This window comes from Anarrhichthys ocellatus, unplaced genomic scaffold, assembly GCF_004355925.1.
Source record: "Anarrhichthys ocellatus isolate YVR2014 unplaced genomic scaffold, GSC_Weel_1.0 scaffold4, whole genome shotgun sequence".
Classification (NCBI taxonomy): domain Eukaryota; kingdom Metazoa; phylum Chordata; class Actinopteri; order Perciformes; family Anarhichadidae; genus Anarrhichthys; species Anarrhichthys ocellatus.
The window spans coordinates 8,585,731-8,598,087 of NW_022280034.1; the positions used below are offsets into that span (position 1 = coordinate 8,585,731).

At 43.1% G+C, this 12,357-nt stretch overlaps 1 protein-coding gene across 4 annotated transcripts in view; it reads left to right on the forward strand.

Moving 5' to 3' along the window:
- The window catches only part of plce1 (phospholipase C, epsilon 1), a 72,087-nt gene that overhangs the window by 1,598 nt on the left and 58,132 nt on the right, over nt 1-12,357 (forward strand). For 2 of the 4 annotated variants that reach the window (XM_031843004.1, XM_031843007.1), the window contains exons 1-5: nt 4,223-4,345; nt 9,548-9,899; nt 10,334-10,990; nt 11,120-11,530; nt 11,650-11,859. In XM_031843004.1, the coding sequence (XP_031698864.1) occupies nt 10,382-10,990; nt 11,120-11,530; nt 11,650-11,859 (1,230 nt within the window). In that variant the 5' untranslated portion in view covers nt 4,223-4,345; nt 9,548-9,899; nt 10,334-10,381. Of the gene's footprint in view, nt 1-4,222; nt 4,346-9,547; nt 9,900-10,333; nt 10,991-11,119; nt 11,531-11,649; nt 11,860-12,357 lie in introns of those variants that run through there. The other 2 variants (XM_031843006.1, XM_031843005.1) reach the window with 1 other exon arrangement.

Consider the following 12,357-nt stretch of genomic DNA (forward strand, 5'->3'; position numbering starts at 1 on the left):
CCCCCCCCCCCTCCCCTCTCTCTCTGTTTCTGTGCACTTTCCGCTGGCGTCTCTCTCTCTCTCTCACTGCCCTGCCCTCTAATCGAAGCCATATGTTCTCCAGGTCCCTCGCATGAAAGGTCTGTTCTGTTTGCAGCACTATAAGCAGCCTCTCACTGCGTTACTGAGAGGGACACCGTGTTGGAAATCAAAGGTATACCTGCAGCGGATTGCAGGTTGATGTTCCATCCTTTTTACTTTATTGTCGTTTCCTTTTCTGTCTGTTTGATTCCTGTGCCATCAGTATTGTCTTAATCAACTATCTTTCCTTTATTAACGAAAGCCAAGTTCGCATATGAACTACGGACAGTGTCTGGAGAATCGGGTCCGGATATTGTCCTGAGTTTCCCTTTTCACACATGTAGCACACAAGAGGAGTTTGTGTTTCTGGGCCGTTCTCACCTGATGGAAATATGTTGTTTGGTTTGGACAAGGAGTGGCGCCTGGGAGGTAGAGATGTGTACTTGCAAGAATCTGGCAATTCGATAGGCGGGACATGACGCAAGAACACCACGGTCACCTCGCCGGTTCACAATGTGGTCATAAACAACAGAGCCTCTTGCCGTTGCTTGATTTTGACAATTTCGGCGTTGGCTCTTACCGACAGCGGCTCCGAATCATGACGTCTGTCCAGTTAGACATTTTCGTTGCAGTCTTTGCGGAAATGACCCCCTTTCTTCACCCTCGGATGTTTGTATTCTTCCAGTTTCACGCCAGTCACTAGGAAATATATCATCCAATCACTCACTGTGAATTCTCCGGACAATGAGCGCTCTATTCACATATTTGCTCAATCGGACATCGCTCTGACTTTGTAGTAGGGAGCCGGCAGGGTAAAGTCTGTTAAATGTCCCGTCTAACTGATCTGGGCATTCGCGTTCTCATCCCGCTCCTCCGGATAATGTCGAGATAAGTTCAGGGTTGCAGTGCATGTGTGAAAGGGGATTAAGAAACCCAATATGTGACTAATAGAAACATAACCAGCACTCTTGTTATGTGGGGGGACCCACCAGAAACTGGCATGTGACTCAAAAATGTAGTAATACTCCCAAATGTAGGGTAATGCATATTCTTCTAGTAAGGGGATGCCATCCTGTTTATCTGTTTTTGGATAAAGTAAAGATTCGATTCAGTTTTCTTTGCTGGAATAAACAGACCAGAGGATGGAGAGCAGTTTTCCATCAGTTGTCACCCACTTGAGCTGTGGTTCTCTGCCCAAAGCTGGCTGGGATTGATCCACTGGGTTTGGGGCTGTTTGGAGTACTTGAAATTGCTTCAATTAGGTCAGGATTCAGATGTACCCGTTGTAAAAATGTATAATTATCAGAAAAGCCAGATCATAACCCTGCTACCCACAACACAAACATTCAAATTAAGATACAACTTTCCTACAGTGTGTTGCTATTCGAAAGATTCACATGAAATAGAGGATTTCCCCCTCATATTCTAAAGCACACCATTTTTTCCTTTCTTCCCAGCTGCACTGATCTCTCTCTTTCTATCTGGGTCGTCGCACTGCACGGTAACGTTTGTCAGTTTCTTTTCAACTGCGGTCAGTTTAAGGAATGTGATTCTATTGTAGTCATATGATGCGTCTTTTCTTCTCTGACCCCCTGTGCTAAAGTAAGGGGGGGGGGTCCTTTGCATGAAGAGTGTGTGGTTTCCAACACTGAGAATCCTTACTTTATGCAGCCTAGTTTAATGTTCTTGAGCATATTCAGTGCTCTTAATAAGCCACCACTGTGCACTGTGGCTTGTTATGTTATGTTATGGTGCCACTCACTGTGGCTTTAATATTCCAGGGAATACTTGTCAATAATATTTTAGGGGTATATACTGGATTTTTTCTAATAGCCAATCCGGTGGTTTTGGGAAGATTAGGACTGATAGCAATGCAAAGTGTTGCATTACATTCTCCAACATGTGATTTTATCTTGTTACTTTACTCACTTCTCACTTCTTACTTAGATTATAAGTGGAATTTAAATTAGGTCATTTTTGGCGCTTTCTTGACGGTTAATAGTCTCCTTTTTGGCATCTCAAAGCATTCGTGACTGAAAAGATAATCTGTGTTTTTACTGCGCGACTGTTTCTTTGCACTTGGGTGACACCAGTTGGAGCGTCACTCTATTGTACTCACATGGCATGTCTTTTTTTTTTTTTCCCGTGGCCCCTGCACAACAGAAAAGGGGATTCCTTCTCTCCCTGACCTGCTCATTATGCTGGCGGAATGCTAAAGATCCAATGCTGAATCCTAGCGTGAAGTATTTACTGGAGTATTTTGGAGGCTTAGGAGGATAAGAGGCATTTCAGCTCAGTTTGAAATACAGCTCTTACTTTACACTTTTAGATCATTTACTCTCTCTCTTACGTCCCTTATTCACCGACTGTGTAGCATCAAAGTAAGCCTCGAAATATTATTAAATATGAAACGTAAAAGTTACTGCCAGTAATTCATGGTGCTGTTTTCCACCTCGGCTTTACCGTGTGAAGTTGGACCGAATCAAATACCAGGCCGTGAGTCATTATTTGGATGAGTTGCGTAATAATCCCCCATGAATGAACATTAGAAAAAGGCTTTTATGTGAGCATGAAGGCCTCCTGTTGAGGGGACACACAATGATTTAGGTTGTGGTCCTGAGACACAGACTCATTAAAACAAATTGTTACTCATTTTGATTGACTACTCAGGAGACAAAAGGTTATTATAAACACAATTTGAGTTTAAATTCATCATTTCAGTAAGTGTTTGGATGTCTCAACACCAAAACAAACTGTGGTGAACTTGTATACTTCCATTTATCAAAATACAGCGACATGGACATCACATTATGTATTCATTTTTTTTCCCACTTGTCTCATTTTAGTTTATTGTTGTTATATTTTCCTGCTTGTGAAGCCAGGAAGTGTCAGTGCACCGGCCTTTCACCATGGAGCAAAGGTTATAAAACACATTCGTTATCATTTTTAATTCAGTCATTGATCATTTGACTTCATGCCTGTAAGATGCTCTTAAAATGTACCGAAAACCTCACCAGTAAAACTTGAGACATCACTGATGTGACACTGCACCACATTGAACTACTGTAACATGCATGTAAAATGAGTATTACACGGTTTAATCTCCAAAACATTTATACTGAACATCATTTTGTAATTCATGTATGGCAGTTTGGAAATACCCGTTTGAGATAAAGGAGGGAACAACTGACACACACCCGCAAATACAAAACAATAATATTTGGTTGTTAACCATCTGATTCTGATTACTGTATATGTTTTTTTCTTCAGTGCTGTCAGAGGTGCTGAGATCATCCTCTTTCCCTTTCATCAACATGTGTTACACTTTATTGCAGCTCGGAATATGTTGGTAGTACACCGAGCAGTTCTCTTTTTAAAGCACGATGAGCCGACAGCTGTCCGTCCTCATTCCATCAGTGCTTCTCCAGTGGTGCAGCCGAGAGCACAGTTTTCATTGGCTTCTATTGAAGTACGCAAAGTCTTTAAAGCAATATACAAGCCCGTGCTCAAAATGTTGCCATTTTCTAAAGAAATAAAGAAAGTTCAGATAATCCAGCCTTTCTGGGTTAGTCTACATAAGCAACCAAGAGCCCGTGTGCTATAGTTTAAGTATCCATTGCTTCATGGGTAACACATACATATTAATCTTTCTTGGTGGAAGAACGATGACAAAACAGTTTGAAATATATATTGATGTGCGAAGTGATTGCACGAAAGAAGGCGGTGTGTAAAGGCTTTTACTCCCACCAACAAAACCAGTAAGTGCATTTCCTAAAATGTTAAACTATTGCTATAATGCTGAGGAATAATCCCCACTCATTGAAAAGAATGGTGTATTTATACCATCATAGATGGTATCTAATTTTGGAGAGACCATTCACAAATATTTCTCGATATAAAATAGCTGTGTGTCTCACTGCAGTCTTTTGTTTTGCACCGTCACTGTCGGTCAGATGCCTGTCAAGGTGAAACATTTCTGTCCACAAACATCAACGTCACATTCTGATTGGCTACTGAACTTCAGACGGACTGGAAGGCCCATCCCTTATGTCAGTGACCGTCTTTGTCTCTCTCCCTCTGTCTCCCTGTCTCTCCCTCTCTTTCTCTCTCCCGCTCTCTCTCTCTCTGTCTCTCTCTCTCTCTCACTCACTCACTCACTCTCTCTTTCACTCTCCCGCTCTGTCTCACTCAGTTGACAACAGGACAGTGAGCAGGAATTCACCTGGAAAACCTGGAGCATTAGATTTAAGGAAGACTTTTTACAAGGCTTATTGCCTACATTCATGTAAGTATTGCCAATTTGCAAATTATAGCTATTAATAACATATATATGTATGTGTGTGTATATGTATATATATATATATATATATATACATATATATATGTAGGAAAAGAAGCCTATCATGAGTGCCATGTGCTGGACAGTACTGTATACAATACATGTGAAGTAGAAGTAATCAAGGGTTTTCTTGGTCAGTGCACTGTGTGCCCTGGTTTCCTGTGTGTGTGTGTGTGTGTGTGGGGGGGGGGGGGGGGGGGGGGTGGGTGTCTGCAATTTTGGCCCAAGGCTGAGATTTAGCCTGAGAGAGCCAATTGCTTTCCCGGCCAGGGTCAAAGTTCAGCTGATAACAATACTTTGATCTGTGTTGAGCATGTGTGCGCGGCTGTTTTGAACTAACTGCAGGGATGGAATCATTCTTTTTAATTACTCTCTGGTGTGTGTTTGTCAATTTCACCTTTTGAAATAATCACACAGCACGTTTCTTATGGTGGGGGTGCCTTTGTTGTCTTTCTTTTTGCCATCTAATTTGTCATATCTGTAATATATATATATATACAGTATAAATGAGATACAGTTAGGATCATACAGACTAAGTAAACAGCTGTAACACATCTAAAATCAAACTCAACCTTACTTTAAGTCCACATGCTTCTATTTCAAGTAACCACAGTGTGGAAAAGCTTTTCCTGTTGCTAATTTCAGAGTGTTGCTGAATTATTTTGATGGCAAGCACAGCTGTCTATCATGCCCCTCGGCACATGGCTTCAGGATTTAAAGCTACAGTATGCAACGTCTTGCCTGGAGTTGTAAAATTGTTATGTTCGTCTCGCCCTCCTGACCCGTAATTGGACAGGTTCACCCCTCAACATGTGGAGTGTGTCAGCGTGTGTCCTCAAGTGACATCAGCCTTAATGTGACACCCAACATCTGTGCAGCCACAACATGACCTGAAGCAGTGGATGTTGAGCGCAGATGGTTCCCCAAGTCGAACACAGTTGTTTCCCATGTTTTTTTTTAATTGCATCTTGTCGGCACATTTAGTTTAGCTGCTTTGGTTTCTCGTTTCTCCTCCCCATTTGTAGTAGTGCTGACTTATCTGTGCCACGGTTTCTAATCTCTCTTTTATAACTACTTCCAGGCAATTGGGAGAATATGCATTTACACACAGGTACACACAAATATGTATTATTATTGTATTAGTTATATATATTCTTATTTAAAATATAAGAGAACAGTGGTTGAAAGAAATTATGATTTGAAGCCAAAAGGTTAGTGTTTCATATCTGGCAGGAATGACAACAAGTGTAGTGGCTAAACATATGCTTTGCCAACTTTTGCTATATCCGGTTGGTCCTGTTTGACTGCGACACGTGCAGGTGAGATTCTTCGTGTCATGGGTCGGGGTGGGCAGTTACGCTAATGAAGATCAGAGTGCTCAAAAAAATGACATGATTGCTTATAACTTGCTGATAAAGCCTTCTGAAAACCTCATTGATGTTGTTTAGCTCAGCCAAAGTGTAGATTTGTCCCTCAATCGTTCAACAATGGAGGTTAAAATGTCCCTGTTTTGTCTGAGGTGTTGTGAGAACACTTAGGTGTGTCCTTTTCATCAGCAGTGTAGCTCCAGGCACGCTGCTCCCACAGTTTCAGTCAGAGGTCAGCTTATATTGTGCAGTTGAAATCCAACACTAACCTTGAAGATTGTAGTTAGCCAAATTATTTGGGCTGGTATACTTTGTTTTTTTTTTATGTTTGGGTTATGTTGTGATATTAATTGTATTTCCTTAAATAAGAAAAACATTATTAATACCATGAAGGGACAATGAATTATTTTTTATTGCCATGTAAGACAGATCATCAGGTTATTAAAGGTAGAAGCAATTCCACGAGCCTTACTTTGCGGTGCTGTTGTGTAAATTGTGATGGGTGATATTAATTTAAATTTTTACATTTTCAATGGGAAATCAGGATCTGGTGAAAGAATTAGCAACCTACTTTTAGAAGTGTTGCATGTTTTCCATGCACAATGAGGTAATTTGTATATATTTAGTTGATTATTAAAGCCCATTTTGAATAAAACTTCATGTAAAGACCTTCTCTGGCCTCCAAAATTCTGTTAATACTAGATGTTTATTGGCTTCTGGGAAATTCTGAATCTTGGCGTGTCTCTTATTCATTATTGCAGGAGTGGCTAACACTTTTAAAACGCTCTCTGCAACTCCCTCCAGTATAACAATAATGATACCTAGTTATCAGTTCAGGTCCTGTAGTGTAGCGCTGGATTCAGTTGACTCAAAATGCCCTTGAAGATCTGTGGAACAATGTTCTGCAGTGGAAAAAAAAACGAGCATTAATCTAGCAGTGGCATCTCAAAACGTCCCATCATTGTCTTCAAAAGGCTACAGCTTAGCAGCAAGCTAGAGGAAGACCTATATGAAGGAGAGATGTCACTGCGAGCTCATGAATGAAGCACTTGTCTGTTTCATCCCTTTCTGTCTGTGTGGATGTAGCACAGAGCCTTGAAAAGAGGATGCAGACATCCAACATAGACACTGTGATGATACAGACGTGCTCAAATTCGTTGGTTCCCCTCGACGGAAAATAAAATAACTTGAAACTGACAAAAGTGAACCGGTAAAAAACTGTTCCAGCTGTATCAGTTTTGATGGATGCAAATGTCAGCTCTTTACATAGATGTTTGACAGGATTCAGATCAGGACTAGAATAGTCCACTGTTTTGTTCACATCCACTCTTAGGTTCCTTTAGCTGTGTATTTTGGGTTGTTATCTTTTTGCAGGACCCATGTCTTGCGACTGGGACAGAGCTTTCTGACGCTGGGCCTCGTGCCCTGCACGGATTCAAAGGCACCCTGTGCCAGGCGCAGCAAAGCGGCCCCCGAAACATAACCAAGCCTCCTCCAAGTTTCACTGTAGGAATGGTGTTCTTTTCTTTGAAAGCTTTATTTTATACGTCTGTGCACATAGCGCTGTGACTTGCCAAAAAACCTCCAGTTTTGACTCATCTGTCCAAAGAACATTCTCCTAAAAGGATTGTGCCTTGTCAATATACATTTTCGCAATTTCCTTTCTTTTCTTTTTTCAAAAGTGGAGTCCACCTGGGTCTTCTTCCCTCCTGGGTGCGGTCAGAAACTGAAAAACCTTGGAGTTCAGCTTGTATCTGTCATCCTCGGTTCTTTTACTACCATTCACACTCCGCTTCTGTTCCATCAGGGGTCTGATCTCCTCAGACATGTTCAGTGTGTTGCACATGATAATACAAAACGGCACGCTGACTACTTTTGGCTGAGAATGCCTTGACTGCTTGATTTACCAAGGATCAATGAGTTGAGCCCTTTCCTCCCTATTTGTATTTTCCTTCCTCTCCCACACACATGTACTAAAAGTGTAGCTGGCTCCTCCCTTTTTGGGTCGGTCCCACATTCCTACTCTGACCCACGCATTTGGGCGGGGTATTAAGGGCTGAGGTCGCTCTAATTATGAGGTTTCGGGCACTAGTCTTTTGGATTCATACATCACTGGCCGCCATTGACGATACCAGAACCGCACGATTAGTATGCGTGCATGTTGTGGCTGAGTGTGTCTGTTATGAATGGATTTAATGCTAGCTGGGTGCATAACTAGTCGACCAGTGTGCTGGATTGTTCTATATTTTGGATTGTTAGATATTGAGGTATTTAATAAAGGCCCTGACAGGCCATCGGTGAGCATCCGTTGCCTTAGTTTTTGCGGTGTGTCCAGCACTGTTGACAATAATCTGCCCTTTTTCGGTGGCTTTTTGGCTGATTCAGAGTCGGTGGCGGAGTCCGTTTGTGAGAGCAATCACTCTGATTGGCTGTTCAGCTTTAGCCAATCAGTGCACGAGAAGAGAAATGTAATACCTGCTGTCATGGGGACTTTTTTCCCTTCTCATGCAAGCGCAGAATGTGCGCGTTAGTTGGCTGTAGTCTTTGTGGTGTGTTCGGGTGCAACTTTTTGGCCAAGACGCAGGCGACATGAGGCGACGCAACAGTCAGCCTTCATCACCGCTAGTTCTTTGATGTTAGTTTGGAATGATATGCAACAAAAAGTTCCAGGTCAGATGTAAGTCTGGGACACTTAAGTTTATGGTTAGCACTTGAACCCCTAAACTACCAGGGTTCCCCTATTCTGAAGTTATTTTACATTGACATCACATCATGGAGAGCTGGTGTTGAAACTGTCATTTAAAGATACTGGTTGCATTGCATCAATCCAGCACAGTCTAATTATCTACAAAATGTTTGTGATGATTTTAGATAACTGTAGGATCTCTAAATACGGGATCCAATTTTTAGAAAAAGGGAGCGCAGCGTTGGCTGAGGGAGCTAGTGGGGAATGAAGAGAGGGACGACTGTGAGAACAAATTTGTGAATCGGAAGAATAAATTGACTGATGATGGAAGGTGCCCAGTTTTGGATGAATATAGCCCCGAGGCACGCTTCATCCTGCTGTGGCCTGCCTGTGCAGTCTGTGAGCCTCGTTGCGGGAAAAGGCGGGACAAAGCCGCAATGTTTCTCTTGGGAATGAGAACGGGCCAGAACACAGCAAAATAATAAGAAAAGAGCAAATACAGGCAGAGGGCAGATACAGACACCGCCACACACTTCTAGTCATGATGATTGAGAGGGATTGTTTTTGTATCGGCCTATACATTGGAAATTGTTCCATATTATACCTTTTTCAATTATAACAACCCCATAACATGTACTATTCCTCATACATCATCTCAGGAAATGGAGATAATAGTACTGTTTATAGTTGTATTCTTATTGCCCCAGAAAGTTGGTATTTCTTTATGGGTGTAAAATGAGTTGTTCCGTCCCGCATTATTCCCTTCCCACTGAAATTCAGTATTTGTTGTTTCACTTGGGTCGGTCACAATGGCTCCCGCTCTGTGCGTTGATTTAGTTGAATAGTTCTAGATAAGAAAGCTGATGTGGCGAATGAAGAGAGCACACAAGGACCGAAGAGAAATCTTGAATCTTTGAAAGTTAGTAAAATGTGTTTCTCATGTGTGTTTCAGTTTCTTTTTTACCATATCTCTCACACAATACTCTTTGAATATGCTTGGGAATTGTGGAAATTAGTTGTGAAAACCAGGTCAATAGATAATAACTGGTGTGTCTGTGTTCTCTCTGTTTTCCTCTCTTGTTTCTTCTCTCTCAGGGCCTGCAAGTGGATAACTATACCCCAGATGCATGTCCGGACCAATCAGAGTTAGCGCACACACAGGCGCACACGCCTTGTAAGCTGTGACCGTGAACCGTACTATCAAGGAAATTCCTCTTTCCTCCAGGGTCACGTCCGTGGGTTCTCTATCTGGCGGTTTGTACAGCTGCACAAGCTTCTGTCTCGACAACACACACACACACAGAGCGCACTCTGTATGGACATGTTGTCTTAGTCACTCAAGAGGTCACTGGAAGCTGGATGCCCGACCACGGGCCTCTGACCATGATGGCAGGACCTGAGACTGTTGTGTAACATGACCTGAAGTGGATCTCTCTCATTATAATAAGTGAGTAGTTTGAACTCAACTAAAATACAGAAAGTACACCGATGATGGTAGTGTGTGAGTCAATCAATCGAAAGGTGAAGCTGCAGCAGAGAAATGTGCTTGAACCTCCCCGAGCTCCATTCAGGGGAAACTCACTGTCATTAGTCATCGAGACCATCTGAGTTATAAACATGACAATGTGGTCATCTTACACAATCTATGGGTTTTGAAGTCAGCAAATTGAATTTCCTCTGCAAATTCCATTTCCTCTTGCTGCTCTATGGAGCCACTAATTGAGATAGAAGATGTCGTTTCTCACATACAAGGAATTAAGGAATCTGCATCACAGATTGGGACTAATGTTCCCAATTTTAGTTGATTAAAAGGACTTCTAAATGCCGTTTGATTTCTCCTGCTTAACTGGCATCAACAGCAACGTGTTGCTTATTTTTCAGAGCTGCAGCTTTAACAAAGGACAAAGCAGGCCGCTCCAGGGAAACGCGATGGCTACTGAAGAAAATCAGTCTCCGGTCGGGGCCGTCGTCCTGGCTCAGCGTGCTTCACCTCCATCCACCGGGAGCAGAACCAGCAGAGAAGCCAGACACGCAAGCGACAGCCAGGAAGTATGGCGGTACTCTGACCAATTGTGGTCGTCAAAACAGCGGAGCAGCCCGTCCCTGCTCTTTTATAGGAAGCTGTCGCGTGACAGTGGGAAAGGGACAATTTTGGACGAGGAATACGAGTGTTTGGATTACAGCTCCAAACTCTTGAGTAGCGAAGAGAAATGTTATCCAGAGCCGTCGGCTGGCAAGAAAATTGTAGGAATATCTCACGCTGTTACTCAGATACCTGGGAAAAGTTCAGAGGGATCTCAGTGCCAGCTGGACACCCCTGGAGAGGGCGTGGATGCAGGCAGAAACAGAACTGGCAGCAACCAATGCTCCTGCACCCTGACTAGCCTTAACATGAGTCCAAACATCTACTGCTGCCACAGTCCCAGATCCAGTTCGAGCCCCGGCTCCAGCCCCGCTCACAGTCCGAGCCTCCCTCAGCCCAACCGGAGACACATCCGTCGCAGCAGCCTTCCTGTGTCAATGCTGGCTTTCCACAAGGTAATAAAGAAGGACGTCGCTCGTCCATGACATCTGCAATCTGTACACATTTAGCCGCCACACTGTGTATTCGAGGCACTGCTAGTTCAGCTGTACAGAAACGCCATTAACCATGTTTTCTGCTTCTAGACATCACCCTGCCTCTCATCTCAGTGCAGTCCATCGAGTGAGCCGGGCTCTCTGCTGTCGTCTCCCTCTGGCTCCCCCTTTCCCAAACACCGCCAGCATCACCAGAATGGACAAATTCGCCAGCACCGTGTCAAAGACAGCTACTCCAGTTTAGAGAGGCTCAACAGAAGGCCCAGGGTTAAGAAATGCTCCCTGGAAAAACTATTTCCGAGAAGAGCATCTTTGGAAACCATGAGGACAACCCTGAGGAACGACAGGAGGTCGCCCTCAGCTGCGACCAGGAACTGCAGCGGGGGCAGCAGCAGTGACGAAGGAGATGGAGAGGGTCTCTCGGATAACGCAGACTTTATCAGGAACCGTAAAGAGCGTTCCACTGTCCTGGTCAGACGCTTCTTCAAGAATAATCAAAAGGTATTTCCATGCAAGATTCCTTTTCTGTTGGTATCTTGAATGTGTTTATTTCTTTTATATAAATTAGTTTGCTTTTATCACCCTCGCTAGTGCTGAAACACTTTTCTTCTCTCCATAAGGTGACCAAGTCGGTGTGTACGGGAACCAGAGCGATTGTCAAGACGCTGCCGTCAGGACGCATCTCAGAGGAGGTCTGGGAGGTGGTTGTTAATCAGAGGATATGGCAACCCAGCAAGAAAAATGTGTGGCCAACCGTGATGCGTGGTGTCAAAGAAGAATTCAGCGTTTGCAGGGAGATGCTACGTTTCATTGGAGTTAAGCTGCAGCAGGTGAGAGAATGACTATACACAAACTTCACAAGACTGTAGTCGTCAAATGCATTACAGAAGCACTCCAGGACTCAAATGGGCCGTTAAGGTTATGAAAACGTAGATTTCAAGACGGCGATGCAGTGAACTTCTCAGGCCTTTGATAGTTTATCTTTCACACTGAGGCTCTGGCTGTTAACACACTCCTGTTAGGAGAGAACTGCACCAGGGCAAAATGATTTATAACTAAGTCTGCAATGTTAATAAGCACAATAATCATGGATATGCCACAGATGATAAGGCTTTGGGTTTAAATGTGGTTTGCTTTGTCTTTTCTCTGCCACAAGAAAAAGTGCAAATGTCATAGCTGCAGTGGCGCAAGAGTATTTATGACTTGATTGAAAAATTGTTCTTGGCTGTTGTTTTCCTCTGTTTGGGTTGAAATCTTATGCCCGTTATGCATGAAGGATGAATAATGTGTTCAAGGAATATGTTAATAGACCAACACACACACACACA